The sequence below is a fragment of the Alexandromys fortis genome, unplaced genomic scaffold (genome assembly GCF_014885135.2).
Source record: "Alexandromys fortis isolate MF-2015 unplaced genomic scaffold, M_Fortis_MF-2015_v1.1 scaffold_8_9099976_23576923, whole genome shotgun sequence".
In the NCBI taxonomy this organism is placed as follows: Eukaryota; Metazoa; Chordata; class Mammalia; order Rodentia; family Cricetidae; genus Alexandromys; species Alexandromys fortis.
This window is the reverse complement of record NW_026067899.1, coordinates 2,995,671-3,017,272: the sequence shown is the minus strand read 5'-3', so window position 1 is coordinate 3,017,272 and position 21,602 is coordinate 2,995,671. Positions and strand designations below refer to the sequence as shown.

The following is a 21,602-nucleotide window of genomic DNA, read 5'->3' as shown; positions in this document are numbered from 1 at the left end:
TAAAGAACACAGAAAAATAAGCCAAGTTTAATTTTGTTGATTTTAATTAAAATTAGAGAAACATAAACATTTTATAACTTCATCTAAAGTCTAGGATTTTTTTTTTCAAGAAATAAGCATTGGGATCAGCATTTTCAGCTCTCCAAACCCCTCAGGAGGAAAGTGAAGCAGGCACCCTTTTCAGTGGATCACTACTGAAGATGAGTGTGTGGGCATGTGTGTATGTGAGTGTGCATGTGTGTGCATGTGTATGTGTGAGTGTGCATGTGTATATGTGAGTGCATGTATATGTATCTATGCATGTGCAAATGTGTGTGCATATGTATAACAGAGTGAGTGAGTGTGTGTGTGAATGTGTGTGTGTCACTGAAAAAGTGAAATGGTCTTTAACATAGCAGAACTATCTTGTATTGGCACTAACTTCTAGATTGCCAACTACAATCTTGAGCAAATCTAACTCTAAGAATTAAATTGCCCATCAGTAGGAGAGAAGGCCACACAGTGCTAATAATAGTAATTAAAATATCTTTTTCAACTCGTTGTGCTAAAATCCTTGTGGGTAGATTTTGATGAGATTCAAGCTCGTCGGCGTGATTCTTGGAGATGGGTATATGACATAGACAGCAGACAGATACACTGTCGGAGCTATAGACAATCTGCTGGTGGGCTGGAAAAAACACCAGTTTGGATCTTGGTGGTGTCTAACTGTGCTGTGCACACTGAGAATCAACTTCATGCTAGAATCAATTATTTGTGAGATTGCAGCTGAGGTTTACAAGGGCTTTCATCTGTATCTGCCTGCACAAGCACCATTAAGCATGAAGGACAGACATGGGTCCAGGCTAGCAGTGGTGAGAGGAAGCACATTGGCTTGCTGGGATCTCAAGTTCTGATTTCTTTACCCATCTTCCCCTGAGCCTTCACTTCCCACAATCCTTAGCTGCTTAAGCATTCCCTCCTGAGTAGTTGCCTTTAAGTGGAGACACAGGTGGAGGATACTTAGATACTTACTCCACCTTAACAGAAGCAGCTCTGTGTATCACACATGTGCCTTAAGCCCTTGGAAGCCAAGAGAGGGCAGCAGATCCCTAGAACCGCAGTTACAAATGGTTGTGAGCTGCTGCGTGGGTGCTGGGAATGGAACCGGGGTCCTCTACAAGAGCAGCCAGTCCCCTTAACTGCTGAGCCATCTCTCCAGACTCTTGCCAACTTTGTCAAATAGTTTTTTTCACACAATTTCTAGGCATAATTAATGAATGGAGTAAGCTGGCTGAAGTTAATACAATGAGAATTCAGTTACTGTATTAAAAAGTTGAGTTTTTTTTTATGTTGAACTTTAAGGGGGAAAACTTAGGCTTATATGGAGGGGATTTGGGGTAGAAGTATGCACTGTCCTGGTATTTTATTTACTAAAGAGTGCAGATGGAAGCTTTTAGGAACAGTGAAAATTAGCATTCCCTCCCCTGTTCCCTTTTCATGAGCCAAGGTCTCTTTGTAACCCAGACTGACTGGGAGCTCCTCATGTAGTCCAGAATAGTCTTGAACTCCTGATCCTCTCACTTCAGCCTCCCAGTTTCTGAGTTTATACCTGTGCATTACCAAACCTGACTCAGAGAATGTACTTCAAACCAACTTTATCTTTAAAAAATAATTCTTATTTCATTTTTTTTTGAGACGATCTCCCTATGTAACCTTGGCTGACCTGGAACACACTCTGTAGACCAGGTTGGCCTCCAGCAGAGATTTGCCTGCCTCTGCCTCCTGAGTGCTAGGATTAAAAGCATAGACTGCAAATCTTATTATTTCAAATCATGTGTATGCATTGGTGTGTGCTCATGATTGGTGGTGTCTGCAGAAGTCAGAAGCTTCAGAGCCCCTGGAGTTGGAGTTTGCAGGCATGTGGGAGCTGCCTACTGTGAACATGGGTGCTGGGAAACAGGCTCAGATCTTCTGGAAAAGCAGTCCACACTCAGCCACTGAGCTATCTTAACAGCTCCCAGTGTGGCTTCCCTTTGACATCTCCTACACGTAAAGACATAGACAAAGAAGATGTTCTGGTTAACCACTTACAAATGCCTAGCTTACTGATTTAGACTGAATAAAATGAAGCCCACATTTTATTTCTGACTTTTGCATTGACTCGCATAGTGGAGACGGCTAATATGCTTTAGATGACCCTTCTAATCTGAAACTACCAGTGATGGGGACTGGGAAGGGAGGCCTTGGTGTAGCTGACTTGAAGGTGTTTTCCTCCCTACTTCCTCTGTGTGTGTAGCAAGGAGGAGATTACACGTGAAAATTCCATGATTGTTGTACATGGTATTGTACAGCAAAACATTAGACAAAACCAACTGTGGGACCCAGGGAGACAGAGCTATCATCAGAGGGTGACACCCTTTAAACTGTGATGATATTGGGTATATGGCACCACCCAGGGAAGCAGGAAGCTAACCACTGGTGAACCAACAGGACATAGGAGAACATTTTACAGGTATAATGTAATGGTATTTTTGAGTCATGGAAGAAGTTATGCAAAACTGTTGATTCCAGATTTTGATAAGGGCCTAAGGGTAGTTCCTGATGCATTTTAAAATCCCATTTGAATTTTTATGTCAAAGATTGTGTGTGCTTTCACAGCCGCCTGCTCCGCGGATAGACCAGCTGGCTCCAGTTAGAGGTGAAGAGGCCTGAGTTGCTGCTGTTAAGAAAGTTTTTTGAGTGTCTCACTCATGGTTAGCCACTCTGAGAGAGACAGGGACCAATGCTTGCCCCCAGCAGCTGTGAGCATCATAGTTTCACAAGGGGAATTATGGGAGTGCCTACTTCAATTAATTCTTTTACTTAAGGAATTACATTTTGGGTTGGGATGTGATGCAGTTGACAGGGGGCTTATGTGACTTACAAAGCCCTGGGTTTGATTGCCAGCACCAGGCAAACTGGGAGTGGTGGTTCATGTCTGTAATCCCAGCACTCAGGAGGCAGAGGCAGGAGGATCAGCAATGCAAGGTCCTTCTCTATTAACACAGTGAGTTCCAAGGGGTCAGCCCGGGAAACACGAGACTTTTTTAAACAAACAAAGAAGCAAAAACCAAAACAAAACTTTGGAGTACCAAAGGGAATTTTTATTTATTGTCATTCAAATTTTTGGAATAGTTAGTAAGCAATGCCCCAAATAGGATTTTAAAAGTATGGGCCTGAAAAGATGACTCAGTGGATAAAAACACTTGTCACAAAAGCCAGATGACGTGCACTCAACTCCTAGGACCTAGGTAGAAGAAGAGAACTCACTCCTGAAGATGGCCTTCTGGCTTCCATGAGAGCCTGTGGACACACACGTGGACAAGTGCACACGTGCATAAGTAAATGCTAACACAACAGATAAGGTTGGGTACAAAAACACATTTGCTAAGTAAAACTCCCAGAATATAATTTTTATAATTCAACACGCATAACCCACGTGTTGTCCACAGATGCATGCCTGCATCTGACCAACACTTAGGAATAGGCTTAGAGATTGTCTCCAGAGAGCAGTCACCTCACGAGAGGAGTTGTTCTGGGGAAAGGTCATAAAGCATTTTCAGACAAGGTAAAATGCAAATCACGCTCAACTCTTTGGGTGCTGGCAGTCAGGTGGAGGGGACATTGGGAGAAGGAAGGCCCCACAGCTGTGGCTCAGTGGAAAGTCTATGCTCCAACAGGATGGAGAATGGTCTAAACGAGAGCTCTTGCCGCTTAGTGTCGGGATTTTGCTTCCTTTTACACGAAGCATGGCACTGGGGCAAACCACGTACCACACCGAGCAGGAAAAAAAAAAGTAGAAGACATCTCCTGAAAGTGCTGCAGCAGGAATTTAGGAAACAAAAAAGTATGTTTGGTGGCTTCACTTGGTAAAACTCTTCACTCTGGTGGAAGAGAGACTCCCCCCACCCCATGGCGCCACAGGCAGAGGGTGGCATCTAGATGGGCTTTGCTCTCACTGCCGCTGAGGTTGCTGAGTGGGTCGTGGGATGGGTTCCCAAGCCAGCCGCCCTCATCGCCAGCCTTCTTCCACAGCTCACACTGTCTGGATGTTGATACTTTCTGCATGTTTCCAGGCATGAAAGGATGCATACCAGAAGACCCTATCGAGTGGAGGATGCTGACAGACACTGCCTCGAGGACGACTTGGTCAATCTCGAGGTCCTGGATGAGGTACCGAATATGTAGTAGACTACTCTCAGTGGATGGTTTGTGTTTCACACAGGGGGCCTGCCCCTTCTCTGGACAGCTTTCTAAAGTCATTCAAAAACTGTTTGGTTAACCATGCAGTGACGCTTAGGGAACATTCCATTTGGTGACTACGATCCTCTGTGTGCTTGTATATACACAAGTTTTGGAATGATGAAGAAAAAAATCTCTAGTAAAGCCCCCTCTGTCATAGGCCTGACCAATGAAGCTCACCAACCTAAATTTATTTTCTATTTAATTAAAAAAAAGATATTGCACTTTACCCTGAAGACAGTTGTTTGTTCTTCATAAGGAGATGTTTCCTTCACAAAGATGGTAGCGTTATTATAGTTCATGTTTGAAATCATTCATAGTACTTACATTTGCTTGGGCTGTTAGTTAAGTTGAACCTGCATCTGTAGAGTCTACTGCTGGGGACCCTCAGCGTCAGCCCTTCAGTCACTAATGTATAACAGCACAGTTCAATCCCATAGTCCCACAATCGAGACTTGAAGTGTAACTTTTGAGAAATGAAATTACTAGGACTGGCAAGACGGCTCAGCTGGTAATACCAAGAGCGATTGCTACTCTTCCAGATGCCCCAAGTTCGGTTCTTAGAACCTGGGGGATCTGTTATGTATACAGTTAAATTTAATTATAAATAGAACCTTCTGATCGGACAAAGTCTGCCCCCTACCCAGCAACAACTGACATCTTGGTTGGCTATCTCGATGCCTGTCAGCAACTCCTAATCATTTCAGCACATTCTTATGACATCTTTTCAAGGCATCTGTCACCCTTTCAGAGACTTAGAATTATAAGAGTGTTAAGATTTGAACAGGTTGTCCTCATCTTTTTAGACTAAAGTGTGTAAGGGGTTCATTGCCGCTCTCGGCATCTCTGCCTCGACTGATGATGTTTCTCAAGGCTGTGTCCTCTTCCTAGGACACAATCATCTACTGGCTGGAGAAGCGGTATGCAGATGCGCTGATCTACACCTATGTGGGGGATATTCTAATCGCCTTAAACCCCTTCCAGAATCTAAGCATATACTCTCCACAGGTGAGGAGGGTTAAAAGCATGTTTTGATCCTTGATGGGTAATGAAAATTCACAAGGCTGGGCTAGGGATGTAGCTCAGTGTTAGAGCAGTCGCCCAGCCTGTCCATGGCCCTGGGTTCAAACCCTGGCACCTGAAAAAGAAAATCAAACATGCAAGCAAAATAAAGTAGTATTACAGCTGTGAGATCCATTGCCCATCATGGAGCTAATATCCCAAACCGTAGACAATAATCTAACATGAATGGAATTTTTATCTTTGGGAGAAACTTCTTAAAGCAAGCAGCAATAAAAGTTAATTATTGAATGCTTGTTACATGCCAAGCACTGGGTTGGGTCACTTCTTCTCACCCTATGAGACCAGAAAGCTGTAAATACTATGGCTTCTTCAGAAGAGGAAGAGGCAGAGCAGGGCAGTCAGTGACCCTTATCCGAGCTTGTGTATCCAGCAACAGAGAACAGGGGTCAGAATATAGGCCTGTAGATCCCCGAGTCTTTCAGAAGCAGTGAAAACCCTTGTTCTTTGGGGTAATAGGTAATTAAAGCCTTAGATGGTCCAGGGAGTGCTTGAAGGGTCCTTTGAATGAGCTGCATTTTCCCTCCAGTTTTCCAGGCTTTATCACGGGGTGAAGCGAGCCTCGAATCCTCCCCACATATTCGCATCAGCAGACAATGCTTACCAGTGTTTGGTCACTTTCAACAAAGACCAGGTAAGGACTCACCTTCCTCGTCTGCCAGCTCACGAGGTGAGACATGGTCCGTCTGCCCATTTCTGTTTGGACCTGAGAAATGGGACCTGAGGTTGCGGAGGCTAGCCTGAGGAAATGGGACCTGAGGTTGCTCAGGCTAGCCTGAGGAAATGGAACCTGAGGTTGCGGAGGCTAGCCCGAGGAAAAGGGAAATGGAATTACGGCACAGGGGCCCTGGAAGCCTGAGAAAGACAAAATCCTTTTGATATTCATAACACACAGGGAACACTTATTTTCTCTCGTGAAATGCAGTAAAGACATTTCTAATATGGACATAATGAGAACATAGGGCAGCCACAACCTGATTACATGCAGTGGCTGTAATAAAAATGGGATATATAATGACATAAATGAAATTCCCTCCTATTAACATCTCAGGATCTTCATGACTAGGCCCCCTGTATGTGAAATACTGCACTCCCTGGACACCTGGCCCTATATCGTCTAGTTGCTGGGAAATTTGACGGGCTAGGGTTAAGACTGACAAACTTTAAGCTCAATGTTAGTTAAACACAAACTTAACCAATAAATTTTAATTGTCTAGACTTCTAATTCAAGCATGACTTCTCCTGCATTTTACCCCTCCTCCATTTTGCTGGGTTTATTTTCCTATATTTCTGTATTCTGTGAATGAAGAGAGGGAGCCTAATTTTGCAAGAAATTTTTATGAGAGCTTACTATGTATGTATTTCCAGAGACCAAAGAAATCTAACCTTTTGGGTCTGGGGAGGGTAGACAAAATTAATACCAGTGTGTATTAGTTACTCTTCTGTTGCTGGGAGAAAACACCATGGCCAAGACAACTTCCGGAAGAAAGAGTTTATTTGGCTTCCAGTTCCAGGCGTGTAAGAATCTCTCATGGTGGGAAATTATGACAGCAAACAAGATGGCTGCTGGAGCAGCAACTGAGAGTGCTCACCTTGAACTGCAAACACAGAGCAGAGAGCAGACTAGAAGCAGGCAGAACACTTTCACTCTCAAAGCTCCCAAGTGACAACACCCCTCCAGCAAGGCAGCACCTTCAAAACCCTCTGAACAGGGCCACGAGCTAGGGCCTGAGTGTTCAAATGCCCTAAACTCTAAGGGACATTTCTCACTCAAACCACTGCACAACAAAATTCACAGAAGAGAGGTTTGCTGACATTAGAGATGACCTTCTCTGCATTATTATGGAAATTTAAAAGCTGTCCACAGATTTGCCAGAGAGGAAAGAAGTGAGCAGAGCAGCGTGACTTTCAACTTAAAAAGCTTGCCTGCTGGAAGGTTTTTTTTTTTTTTTCCTGTCCTCCCATCCCCACCCTATTTTGTCTCTAACACCAAATTGTGTGTTTTTCAAAACTAAACGTTTTTTGCAGGGTGTCCTACAATTTAGAGCAATCCTGACACACCCTGGAGTTAGCACAGACCCCACGGGTTATAGGTTAATTTCAACAAAAATGCCCACATGTCAGATGCCGGCCACAAATGGAGTACCCAGGAGCCTCACACTCCTGCCAAGCCAAGGACAAGTTCAGGGGTTTTAATAATCCTCTCTCAGCCTGGCTAATTCAGTAGGATAACTCAAAGAATTAAGGAGAACACTAAATTTGTCTTGACTGCATATTAGGTACAAACTAGGGCAATGGTGTGGGAGACATGCGTGGAACAGGTGGAGGGAGGGGATGGGAGTGTGTAGGATCCTGCCTTTCATCTGAGCACTCTCTCCCAGGATCTTCAATTCAACAGTCCCTAAACTCACTGAATCTCATTTGTTTAAGAGATTTTATAACTCAACGGTTAAGAACACTGAATGCCCTTTCAGAGGACCCAAGTTCAATTCCCAGCACCCACGTGGTTGTTCACAACTGTCTGTAGCTGCAGTTCCAAGGGAATTCAATGCCCTCACATAACACACATGCAGGCAAAGCACCAATGCATATACAATAAAAATAAATAAATCATTAAAAAAGTTTTTTATAACTCAGTGAATTAGACTGAGATGAATATAGTCAAAGTCTATGATGTACTTGAAGAAATTACCTTTGCGAAACCCAACATTATGTGCCAAGAATAGATGCTTATAGAGTATTTTAAATAATAAAATAAATAAAATAGTTTTTTCATTAAAAATTTTTATTGAAAGAAAAAAATTTTATTGAGTTCAATTCGCAACCTCTTTTCCTTTCTGGAAGTTGGGGGGGGGGAGTCTGAAAGTTCCCATTCTTTGCCCATCTATCTGTTCTTTCTCATTGCCCATCCCCATGTGAAGTAGTCTGGCTCCCACTGGAGCCACCTCGTGCACAGCAGAGATGCGGTTAGAGCAGAAGATTCTCTCATCACTCCATCAGTTAGGAAATTCCAAGAAGCTGTTTGCCAGGATCCAGGGACAAAGGCCAACCCTGTCGCTTTTATTCTCCCTCATCACTGACTTCCTTTGCACAGGAAGAGCTCCAGGAAGTGATTAAAAGAACACAGCCAACAACACAGTTAAAACAGGCAGTAGAGATGAGGACAAAAAGAAAATAGGGTTGACCTTAAGCGTGTGGCAGGCATTTGACCTCACTCGTAATAAAAGAGGTGCAGATTCAAAGAGCATTGAGTACCTGCTTCTAACCTATCAGATTAGCACAAATCCATGCACTGTGTGGTGAGGCTGCAAAAGAGCAGACTGCATCCTGGGTGCAGCCTCAACTCCACATGCCCCGTTCATGTCTCCCACATAGATGTCCCTGGGCTCTGTACCCTTCCTAATATGCCAGTAAAGATAAATTGTTCTCTAGTGAACTAGAGAGCTGCTATGGTCCCAAGTCAAGCAACCCAGGAGTAGCTATTTTACAAATATTTTTACTTTTTGATCGAATGTTGCCCACTTGGAATTTATTCAGCAGACGAACCTGAATGTAGATACAATGACCTGTGTATAGAATGAATCGTTGCAATACAGTTTATAACAAGAATTGACCAAACAACCTACAGGGATCAGTTAACAATGGCACCATCAGACAATGCTACATCTAAACTTTACAATGATAAGCAGCTGTCCCAGCTCATCGTATAGTGGAAAGAGTCCCAGGATAGAATGATTGTTCAGTGAAACATGGAGGAATATAGTGGGGTATGTTGTGTGGAAAAACCACAGCCAAATGTGCAGGTTGTTTCTGTGTGGTGATTGGTTGGGTTCCTCCCTGACTGTGTTTTCTGTATTAGTGCATCGTCATCAGTGGAGAAAGTGGATCGGGGAAGACAGAAAGCACCCACCTCATCGTTCAGCATCTGACTTTCCTGGGAAAGGTAAGGGCCAACCGAATTCTGCACGGTGGTTTGAAGGCCCTGCAGAACCAACTGTACGTTTTATAGCAGATGGGAGTATTATAGTCTTTTTTTTTTTTTTAAATCGGGAGTCACATAAGAACACCCCGTCTTTGTTGTGTTGCCTCCTGATAGCTAGGCTCTTAAGATGCCAGCATGCTGTCCTTACTTCACGTCGTGAGAAAAATAAAACCAACATGGAGTTACTACATTGCGGGCAAATCAGTTATTTTGTGTGTTTCCATGTAATAGAAACATTGAGCTGTTCAGTGGGAGAAGTGAGTCGACGCTGAGTCAGAGCGCTGTGGTGATTAGGAAAACGACGACTAGAGTCCCTTGAGCAACAGTTGAGGAAAAGGAAAATGGTAGCTTGGACAAGGACTCGGAAGGAAGGGTTGCAAAATTAGTCCCGGAGGTGCCTATCCTTGGCCTCTAAGAGCATCACGCTGACTAAGAAAAGGTATTGAGGGCTCCTTTATTATCGCTGAGGTGCATTGAAAAGCAGAGTGGAAAAGTATTTGGAATTCTTTCTAAACTGTTAGGCAGGAAACATCTGTCAAGACTTTCCTATGCAGTGCAATCAGACTTTAAAACTGCTACCGGGGCTGGAGAGATGGCTCAGAGGTTAAGAGCACTGGCTGCTCTTCCAGAGGCCCTCAGTTCAATTCCCAACAGCCACATGGTGGCTCACAACCATCTGTAATTCGATCTAGTGCTCTCTTCTAGACTGTAGGCAGAACACTGTATATATAATAATAAAAACAAAATAACAACAATAAAAAAATACCTGCCACCAAATCTGGCTTTGTGACTCATGGTACCTGGAGATTCCTTCATCAGGGTTGACACTAACTTTCCCAAAGTGGAGTTCCTTAGAAAAGGTGCATGAGCTACGTGTGTGTGTGTGTGTGTGTGTGTGTGTGTGTGTTGTGCCTGGCAAGACATTAGAATGCTGCTTCTGAAAGCTTCTCCTAACCACCATCTGCTCACCCCAGGCCAACAATCAAACCTTACGTCAGAAAATCCTCCAAGTGAACTCCCTGGTGGAAGCCTTTGGGAACGCCTGCACGGCCATCAATGACAACTCCAGCCGGTTTGGAAAGTATCTGGAAATGATGTTCACACCAACTGGAGCTGTGATGGGTGCGAGAATCTCCGAGTACCTCCTTGAAAAGTCCAGAGTTATAAAGCAGGCCGCGTAGGTGCACTTCTGTTTTATCACCGGTTTTTGCTTTGCCAATCTAAACTTGGAGGATTTGGGAGCTTCAAAGGTTCCATCTCCCCTTGTTCGTTAGTCTCCCTCAGTGTTTTAAACAAAGGATTAGTGATGGTTAATGTTTGCTTTTTAAGATTTAGTTTTGTCTTATGTTCATGAGTGTTTTACTTGTATGCATGTCTGTGTACTGTATGGGTGCCTGTTACTCTAGGAGACCAGAGGAGAAAGTCAGGTCCTTGGAACTGAAGTTATAGATTGTTGTAAGCTGCCATGTGCAGCCTGGGAACCGAACTCAAAGCCTCTGTAAGAGAAACCAGTGCTCTTAACAGCAGAATCGTCTCCCCAGCCTTTGGTGGTAGGTTTGTTTTTGTTTTTATTTTTGTGTTTTGGGATTTTGTTTTGTTTTTTATCTAAAAGGCATTAAGGGGAGAGTGCAAAGGACTTGGGGAGGGCTTTACGGATGGTGTGTCTGTTTCTTTTGAGTTGGTTGTGTAAGGTAGGGTGTGACAATAATTAGTTTGTGCACACCTTAAGGGTTTGCATCATCTCACAGTTCCAATGGGGATATAGGCCATCATGTCTGGGAAAGACGATAGCCAGGAGCATGAGGCTGGCCGATCACATTTCATCGACACACAGGAAGCTGAGAGTGAGGACAGGAAGTCTAGTCAGGCGGTCAAACCTCATAGGCTGCCTCAAGTAATTTACTTTCTCCTTCAAGGCTCCACTGCCTAAGGGTTTTATAACCTTATCAGATGGTGGCACCAAGCTGGGGTCCTAGCATTCAAATATACAAGCCTGTGAAGGACAATTTTTAAATTATAACACTCTGTTTTAGGAAAAGCAAGGTAGTAATTGGTAATAGTTATTAAGGGCATGTCGCTCTGGACTTGACCCTGGGTCTGACACTCTGACGTTGGGCCTCATTTGGGAAATGGAGATGCTACCAGCCATGGCCTCATGGGTTTGTTGGGAAGACCGACTATTCATCTGTATAAAACGACTCAAAAACATGTGCGATGTAGTGCATTTTGACAGTGTTAGTTACTCTTCTCCTGATTGGTTCTGATGGCTACATCCACTCAATACTGAACGCCCGCTATATGACAGTAACATGTTCTCTGTGGGAACTGCCAGAGTAAACAAGACAAAGTCCTTGTGTCCACAGAGTGTGGAGTGGGTGTGTGTGGTGTTGATGGTGGGGGCGGGGTGAGAGGATCACAGTTGTGAATAAATAAACAGAGCCGCTGTGACTAGTGTTCAGAAGCAATAGTGCTTCCGAGTAAGAACTAAGAAGGTGAAAGGGGCAAAGAGGAGAACACGCAACCTGGTTTAGGAAAAGGAGTTACAGTTGCGTTGTGTTCATGAGGAAAGCAGAGTTCCATTCATAATAAGACACCATGGCCAAAGGCAACTTGGGAAGGACAGGATTGCTTTTGTTTACATTTTGACATCCCAGCCCAGTGTCAAAGGAAGTCAGGATGGGAACGCAAACAGGATAGATACCTGGAGGGGGAGCCAATGCAGAGGCCATGGACAAGTGCTGCTTGCCAGTTTGCTCCCATGGTTTGCCCAGCCTGCTTTCTCACACCAAATGCACCATGGGACAATCTGGTAGGAGCATTTGTTTTCAACTGAGGTTCTCTTTTCCTAAACCACTCTGTCTGGTGTCAAGTGGATGTGAAACTGAGAGGAAAGATGGGTTTCCAGGATTCAAGACATTTGATCTGAGATCTGTGCATCACTTAGGAGTTAGCCAACAAGCTGGAGACAGGAGTGGGGGAGAAAGAGATAAAGCAAGAGGGGAGCTGGGAGTGAGGGTTTTAAAGGAAACAATCAGGGGGCTATGATAAAGAATAGTGCTGAGAATGGAGATCACATATGCCAAGTCAAGGGAAATAAACCCACGGCGAGGCCCAAGGCCTGAGCAGGAGTTGGGGGCAGTTGGAGACAGAAGGGAAACAGACAGACATCTGCACACAAGGATTCAGAGAGCTGTCTTACACTTGGTCAGCCTCTCAAAGGTTCTTTATTCAAAATCCATCTGTCAGACCTTCAGATGACCTCATCCAGAGATGGGGGACCAGGAATGGGATACTCGAGTGTGCCCAAAGAAGGGCAGAGCCACCATAGTTAGAAGGGCAGAACCTGAAAAGCCATAAAGTGTCTGCATTTCATTCAAGTCTCTCTCTCTCTTTGTTTTTTTTTTGTTTTGTTTTTTGTTTGTTTGTTTATTTGTTTAAGACAGGGTTTCTCTGTCTCTGTTGCTTTTTTTTTTTGTTTGTTTGTTTAAGACAGGGTTTCTCTGTTGCTTTGGAGCCTGTCTTGGAACTCACTCTGTAGATCAGGCTGGCTTTGAGCGCACAGAGATCCACCTGTCTCTGCCTCCCGAGTGCTGGGTTTAAAGGCGTGTGACACCATCGCATAGCTAATTCAAGAAAATTCATTCAAGTCTCTTACTAACTTGGGAGGATGACATTATTAGACCTGTGTGACACATAAAGAAAGTAAGATGGGACAACATTTATGGCCATCTAACTTTGTCTAGAAGGAACGCTCCAAAAGGCTATGAATCCTATTGGTCTTGTTTCTCTGGCATCCGGAATAGTTCCTGCCATAATTGGCATTCAGTACATTTATCCATTAAAATATAATAATCTTTTCAAGTCATCTTTGTATATTCTGTGTCATAGTGCATACCTTAAATACAAACAATAAAGTTTATTTTAAATGATAAAAGTAGCTTGGCATGGTGTCATGTACCTTGTAATGCCTGTACTGGGGAGGTGGAGGCAGGAGGATCACAAGAAGCAAGCCAATGGCTGGGGTTTTAGCTTTTGGTAGAGTGCATGATCCTGGATTCCTTGAGTTTATAATGAAGCTACATGTGTTCGGTAAAGTGCCATTGCCATTACTACTCTATGAATATTACCACTATTGCTGTCTTCTAATTGGGATGATATATATTTAATTGCCTGCATATGTAAATTTGTTGCAAAATAATATTTTGTACAAAAGAGGAACTGGAATCAATTATTTAGTTCAGGAAAGCCTGGACTACAATATAAATAAAACCTCTTTCTCAATTTATTTTTTCCAGGGGAGAGAAAAATTTTCACATATTTTACTATATTTATGCTGGCCTTTATCACCAAAAGAAACTTTCTGAGTTCAGACTTCCTGAGGAAAAGCCTCCTAGGTAAGTGTAATTGGAAGACCCCTGACTGCTGGCAAGGAGGAGGCTGCTGGTTAATTTTGAATGAGGGTTCAGTTAAGCTGTTGACAAATCTAGAAGTAAATGGAGCTGTTTCCTTAACTGGAAACTCATTCTGTTAACTATGCAAGAGGAGGGAGCAAGAATGGCATCTCAGCACGTGCATCGTTTAGCGTGATCGAAAGCTCAGTTACAGCCGTTTCTCCCAGCCACACCATTAGCTTGTTAACGAAACACCCTTGCGAAGAAGCCCGGGTTTGCCTGCCCTGGGCCACAGTGCTGTGTGCTGAATGAGTGTTTACTGTGTTGAGTCATGTTCCACTTCATTCAGATACATAGCTGCTGAAACTGGACGAGTCATGAAGGACATCACGTCCAAGGAGTCTTACCGGAGACAGTTTGAGGCGATCCAGCATTGCTTCAGGATTATCGGGTTCACCAACAAGGTATACGCTGGACGAGAGGAAACGAACACAATGCAAATGTCTGTAGATGGGTGGGAGAGAAGGCACGTGTGCTCTAACTTGCTGGACACATATCAAATGCATGTTCCTTGTGAGATAATGCATGTCTATTCAACATGTGGTATAAAGATCCAAAACTTCATCATTCCCCGAGAGCCCGTTTGGAGTGTGGACCCTCTGGTCCATCCAACAATGACCAAATCAGAATCTGAATTGGAACAAGGTGCCCCCAATGAACATAAATTATGAGAGTAAGGACTGGACACCTATCAATTGTTACCACTGTCATAAATTCAGCCTGGTTATAATAACAGATGCCAAAAGCATACTGTCATATCTTGAGTCGATATTGCTTCTGAAAGGAGGCACTTAGGAATGTATAGGTTGTACCCAAACTCTAGGATATACATTTTTGCAAGTAGCTCTTTGTGCACACGACAAACTAATTAAAACCCTACCAATATCTCTGCAGTCGTGTTCCCCCGCTGTACTTGCCCACTGTAGCTGACTAGGCTTTGTGCCACTTTGGTCATACTACATAGAGACTTTCTCTATTAGACACACGCTAAGGTTGACACAGCATTTATGACTCAAGGATCAAATATGGCTCCGTGATACATTATTTCATAGTTTCTGGGCTCCGTGCCATCGGTTTTGTAAGAACGTACAAGCTCTTTGGCTTTGCTGGCACGGGGCTGAGTGATTAGGAGGAAAGCTGGAGAGTTAAATCTTAGGAGATTAGATTACAAACTTTCTGTTTACCTTGGGGCAGCTGCTCTGGATAAAGCATTGCTTCTGCAACCCAGCGAGGTTGACCCGTCCTTTTCTCCCTAGCCTAGCTGATTTGAGTCCTAATAATACGTTTCATTTTTTTCCTAGATAGCTGCTCATTTTGTTGTTGTTGTTTTGTCTCTCGGTCCCATAAATGGACAGGGGAATATTCCAAAAGTCAAGATAAAAATAGAAATATACTTCACCCCGCTCCTCTGAGGGCAATTTAAAAGGTTCCTGCATCGTTAGAAGGTTTTTATGGCGACTGACTTATGGAGCTCATTTTTATCAATGTCACATCATCAGAGGAGCTGATGGCAGAGGCAGAAATGAAGCTGTTTAAAGCACAAGCCCCTGCCCGCGGTCATGCCAGAGTGTGGCACATCTGTCCTTAAAGGAGAACAGGACCCAAGGCGAAGGGAGCCTGTCTGGGAGATGATGGTTTGCTTTCAGTGAATAAAAGATGATAGAATGTTATGATGTGATTGGCCTGGGCATCAGAAGAGATCACACAATGATATTATTCTGATAGAAAAAAAAGCTTCTGTCCTACTTAGATTTTCTATTGCTATAATAAAATACCATGACCAAAAGCAGCTAGGGGCTGGAAGGGTTTATTTCAGTTGAAAGCTTGTCTAGGGAACACAGGGCAGGGAGCTGGGGGCAGGAGCTGACACAGAGATCAGAGAAGGCCACCTACTGGCTTGTTCCTCTTGGCCTGATCAGCTTGCCTTCTTACAGCACCCATCTACGGTTAACACTGCCCTCAGTGAACTGGGTTTCTCTACATAACAACCTAGAGAATGCACTACTGGCTTGGCCACAGCCACTCTAGTGGCTGCATTTTCTCAGTTGAGGGTCCCCCTTCCAAAAAGACCCCAGCCTGTGTGGGGTTGATGTAAAAACTAGCCAGCATGGCTGCTGATCATCAAACAGATGGTGATGGTTTAACAGGAAATGAAAGAGAAGCAGTTAAGCATTTGAGTGTATGTCGTTGAGGCAGGTCATTCCTGGGCACGGGGTGGTGGGTACACTAAAAGGAAAGGATGACAGTGTAATAGATATGAGAAGAAAGAGATGAGAAAGATGGCAAAACTTGTTAATCTGTGCCCGGTCAGTGAGCAACAGGAGTATAATGGCCTGCTGCTGTGTGTCCTCCGGCTGAAATGTGGTAGTGTGTTACTACGTATCCGTCCCTAGGTGTAGCTCCCCAGCATATAACCGGGGTATGACGGCATGTCATTGTGTATACCGTCCCAGTTTATAACAGGAATGTGACGGTAAGCTGTGTGTCTCTCCAGCGCGTAACAGGGAAGTGACAGTGTGTCACCGTATGTCTCCTCCCCGTGTCCCACATCAATTCATTTGGGAATAAACCAACCTAAGTTAATTAGTAGCTTTGGAAACGCAAGGGAGACTAAGGGTTTTATCTCTCTGCCCCTCTGTCTCCGCAGACAACCTTCTCCGCTGGATTATCACTCCATGTCACGTCTAGAAAGTCAGGGCACCATGACTAAATTCAGGAAGACTCGGTTGTGTAGAATCAGGCAGCAGATGCTGATGGGACAGAAATTCTCTAACGATTTTCTGCCAGTCATTTCTCAACAGAGCTTAAATGAACTGACCAATTCAATTAAAATTCTATTTCCGGTCCTTTCTTAGAAGGTCCCTAGTTCCCTGTGGGAACTCCTCAAGTTTGTTTGTTTGTTTTTTTGTTTGCTCCCCCTACCCCCCACAAAACCTCACAAGAAAATTATGGCACACAAACCTTAGTGCAGACTTGAGAGGCTAGATTTTAATTCCAGGCCCCATCCTAAAGCATTCAGAATAATGTTTGGCCCTGGGATTTCCATGGAGAAGCATTCCGGGCAGAAGGAATAATGGGGGCTCTGTGCAAGGGGCAAGGGGATTCGACCGTAAACCCAGCTGAGCTATCTTGAGCCCAACCACGCTGTTTCTGTTTGATATGAAATAATGCTGACCCTGCTGCTACGGGCTTTATCCTAACATACTTTGTAAGTGAATTGTCGGACTTAAAGGGGCATGAAACCCTGGATGCTGCCTACGGTGATAGAGAGGATGTGTGCGGCTGATGCTAGGACACAGAGGTCAGAAAGAAACCTAAGCTCAGGGCAGCATTTCTTCACTTTCTTCAAACTATATCGCCAAAGTGATACTTCTGAAGAGAGATTCGATTCTGAAGAGTTCTATGTTAAAATAGCAACCAAAAGGCTTAAGGGTGGGATACACTGACCTAAGTCACTAAATGTCATCAGCCGCTGCCAAGGAGGGGAGTAATATGTTATAATCTCCAGCTGACCCTGATTCCAGTACTTAGAACTGTTGAAAATCAGACTCTGAGGAAAGAAAGGGATGAAGTAAATTTCCACTAAAGAAAGACAGCGGCCTGAGGTGCCCGGGAGCCAGGTCAGAGGGGATTCTGCAAAGCAGCAGCAAGTCCTTCCTAACTTTGAACTTGGCCTGAACATCATCTAGGCAATACTTGTCTTGGGAAAAACTGAGAAAAGAAAGCTTTGGTGGAGAAGGGTTCTTTCTTCTCCCACTACTGCTTCCCAAACTGCCCAGAAGCCGTTTGTTGAGATGACCCAGTTGGAGGACTTGCCAAACCTTCTTAATAAAACTCTCATTTGAGTGAGGTTTGATCATTGTTTCATATAGAAAGGCAGAGACTAGAAATAGATAAGAATAGAGTTGTAAGACTCCACAGGGAAGGCCGAGGTTCCAGAAAAGTCTCCATAGCTCTGATGAGGCAAGAGAAAACAAGTTAAGGAAGGTGAAAGAGATTTCCCATTCCACCAAGAAGTTTTGGGGAAGTAGGAGCCATTCCATGATAGACACAGCATTGGGAGCACTAGCGTTGCTGGCTATGGTATTTTGAACTGAACTCTATGGTAGGTGGAGGTTCCTAGGTCAGAAAGGAAGACATGATTCACCCCCAGGCCAGGCTAATGGAGTGGAGTGGGTGACAGTCCCAGAGATGCCACATAGGTAGCACCCTCAGGGGATGAGATCATCCCTGCCTTCTTTATTGATCCAAGGAAGGAGACCTAAGGAAGTGGCTCTAGTGCTTGGGGTTTGAATCTAAACGTGCTCCCTGGAGGTCAGAGGTAGGTTCCCACATTTGCTGACCCTCTGGGCATAGCACTGAAGAGAACATGGCCAGAGAAGCAGCGTGGTGAGTTGTTGATCTCAAGAGCTTGGTCTCAGGTGTTCATTTTCTTTGGAGCTCATCATCACAGTGCTGAAGTGCTTGAAGCCCTTTCGGGGGGAGATGCCTCGGTTTGTATGGTAGGGACTATGTGTGTTTGCCAGAAGAACTACAGTTTTCCTTAGAGTGAGGAGAGTTTTAGATAACCCCTTGGATACAGACACGGTGGATGCAGAACTCATCGCTGTGGTCTTGGCTGCAAACTCTCAGATCTGCCGCTGTCGGGAGTCGCTTGATGCATGAAGCTCATCCTGTATTGATCACGGTAATGAGGGGCTGTCATGTTAAATCCAGGCAAGTTTTTTAAAAAACCCATTTGGTAGGTGTTCTCCTTAGCCACTTCTAAGTGGCGTGATTAAATGGGAATTCGCGAAGTCTGGAACACGACATCCTGCCCTTGATTTAGAAGCTGGAAGAACAATACTTATCTGCGGCAGAAGCCCAACTTCGAGTCCTCATTTGTCTTTGCAGCATTATCAGGCATCCGGCAGATGTCAGTGTTACAGCCTGTATTCAGATCTGAGGTGTTACTGAGTAATGTCTGCAGGGAGGCTCAGTTTGGGGGGCAGTATTTATCAACGGTCCGGTGACAGTTCCTATTACTCGGCTGCTAAGTATAGTATTAAATCAAATAGCCCATTTGAATATGTTTTATGGAAGTATTTTGTTGATTAGCATAAAAATTCCCAACTAGATGTTTCCTTATTTTACATATAGAAAAATGTAAAATTTAAACAAATTGTAAGTATGCCTTATTTTTAATCCATCAATACTACCTTACATGCTCAGCTTTGAACATGAAAACAGGACTTAGATGATCTGGATATATTTTGCTCAAATTTATGTCACCAAATATGTGAGACTTTTATTTTCTAAAAGTCCCTATCAATTAGTCTCTTATACCAACTCAATGGCCTACAATTCTGAGACTCTCATCTAGAGTTAGTATCAGATCCTCCAAGTTCAAGGCTCAGTCCCATAAGAACCCCCACTTTAGACACCAATTGGAAGCCCCAGGCTTCTTATACTTCTGAACTGGTTATAGAGTTACTATGACCTTATTCTATAGCTTGATTAGTTGGTATAACTAATTCGAATTATTATTATTATTATCATCAGTAGTAGTAGTGTAGTTAATAACTAGTTCACAGAATTCAGGAGAACATTTTACTCAAGGTTGCAGACTTATTATAAAGGTCACAACCCAGGGATGGCTAAATGAGAAATGATTGGGCAGTACATAGAAAGGGACTCATACCCTCGGGCACAACACCCTGCCAGCACCTACATGGTTCACCAGCTTGGAAGCTCCCTGATGCTGTTTCAGGTTTTTGTAGAGTTTCCACCACATCATACCACACACACACACACACACACACACACACACACACCTGATTAATTATTGGTCATTCGTGATTAACTCAGTTTGGAGCCCTAGCCCTCCCTAGAGTTCGATGGGATCAGGTGGGAACTAAGTTCTAAGATTGAGCAGCCAGCCTCTCAGACTGCAAGTCTTATCTAGATGCCCACTAAAATTCACTTATTCACAGAAGCACAGGTACGGTTAAAGGTATCTTCTGCCATAACAAAGATCTGATCACCCAGACAATTTTAGAAATTCTTGTGCTAGGAGCTAGAGACAAGGGTCTTTCAAAATAAGTTCTCCCATCGGGCATTACAACCTGTAGCTCTGAGATACCCTAGTAAGTTCTAGGGTGCCCTCCTAGATATTTTATAAAACACTGTACCCAAAAGAGGTGAGGGAACATCTCTCTTGTTCCATCTCTGCGTTGGGAGCTGGGATTAATTAGAGCAAAAGGCTAGGTGAGTTAAAGGACAAAGGTCATTTCTCTCTTGGTCACCATGCCAGCTGACAGAACATCTGCATTCCATGGAGCCTTCTCTGGTCTAGTGCAAGGCTGAGGTCATGTGGCCGGGAGTCCACACCAGCAGCAGTGAGAAAGAAAGCATGGATGAAGAGTGCTCTCTTCCCCTGGGCCTGGGACTCAAGGAGGCATAGTCTACTTGTTTCATTGTTAATGCTTAGTGACCTTGCTACCTCTAACTTCAGGAAGGTTAGGGAGCCTGTGTGTGTGCAGGAAGAGGCAGAACAGAGTTTGATGGACAACTGTAGTATTTTCAACTAAAGGGTGAATGATTTGTCCCTTTGATCAGCGATGACCTCCAATCACGGCTCTCCCTGCTCTTTCCAGGAGGTTCATTCCGTGTACAGAATTCTGGCTGGGATTTTGAATATCGGGAACATTGAGTTTGCAGCTATTGCCTCTCAGCACCAAACGGACAAAAGCGAGGTACCCAACCCTGAAGCTTTGGAAAATGGTAATTGATGCTTACATGCTTTCTTATCCAAGTTCACATCTTTCACTTCCACAGTTTTCCAAGAATCTATAGAATTTGATGCTACTGTAATATCCTCCTGTTAGCTCTAGATGGTTCCAGTAGCTAGCATTTCCCAGAAGGACATCCTGTGATATAGGAACACTCACTCCCTATGTGATAGAGGCTGGTTCTGCAGAAAACCTATCTGTGGCAAGAAACTTTACACAGTGGGTTTCCACTTTTGCTGCTTTGCAAAATCATTTATTAAAAAGAAAAAAATAAAAGGTTTATGAATCAATAAACTCAGCATCCATTGGAGAGAAATCAGCACCTTATTTTGTAAGTTCTACTAGCAAGCATGATAAAAGAAAGGGTGAGGAGTCTTCATGTCTATAAAACAAGCGGCTGAGGGCTGGAGAGATGGCTCACTGGTTAAGAGCATTGCCTGCTCTTCCAAAGGTTCTGACTTCAATTCCCAGCAACCACATGGTGGCTCACAACCATCTGTAATGAGATATGGTGCCCTCTTCTGGCCTTCAGGCATACACACAGACAGAACATTGTATCTGTCTGTGTGTATCAAACAAAACGAGCAGCTGATTATGATGCTGCATACCTGTAATCTCAGAGCTTGTGGAGTGGCCTGGGGATGCAGAATATGAAGCCAGCCTAGGCTACATAGTGAGACCCTGTCTCCAAAACAATTGATTAAAAAAACCCTTTTTGGGAGCCTGCATGGGACCTACCTAGGCTCTCTGCATATGTATGACAGTTGTATAGCTTGGTGTGCTTGTTGGGCTCCCAGCAGTGGGAGCAGGGCCTTTTGTTGGAGCTATAACTGGCTCTGGGAACCTACTCCCCATGCTGGGTTGCCTCACCAAGCTTTGATGCAGGGGAGGAGCTTGGTCCTGCCTCAATTTTCTGTGCCCTGTTGACAACCGTGGGAGGTCTTCTCCTTTCTGAATGAAGGTGGAGAAGTGGATGGGGGGTGGTAGATGGGAGGTGTGTGTTAGGGGAACAAGAGGAGAGGAGGGAGGGGAAACTGTGGTCAGTATGTAAAATAAATT

General features: G+C 44.0%; 1 protein-coding gene across 1 annotated transcript in view; it reads left to right on the top strand.

The window, feature by feature from the left end:
• The window catches only part of Myo3b (myosin IIIB), a 270,528-nt gene that overhangs the window by 112,908 nt on the left and 136,018 nt on the right, over positions 1-21,602 (top strand). Inside the window, exons 9-16 of the mRNA XM_050123618.1 lie at positions 4,095-4,191; positions 5,152-5,268; positions 5,870-5,974; positions 9,200-9,283; positions 10,297-10,499; positions 13,618-13,716; positions 14,063-14,177; positions 20,409-20,535. Coding sequence (XP_049979575.1) covers positions 4,095-4,191; positions 5,152-5,268; positions 5,870-5,974; positions 9,200-9,283; positions 10,297-10,499; positions 13,618-13,716; positions 14,063-14,177; positions 20,409-20,535 — 947 coding nt within the window. The remainder of the gene's footprint in view (positions 1-4,094; positions 4,192-5,151; positions 5,269-5,869; positions 5,975-9,199; positions 9,284-10,296; positions 10,500-13,617; positions 13,717-14,062; positions 14,178-20,408; positions 20,536-21,602) is intronic.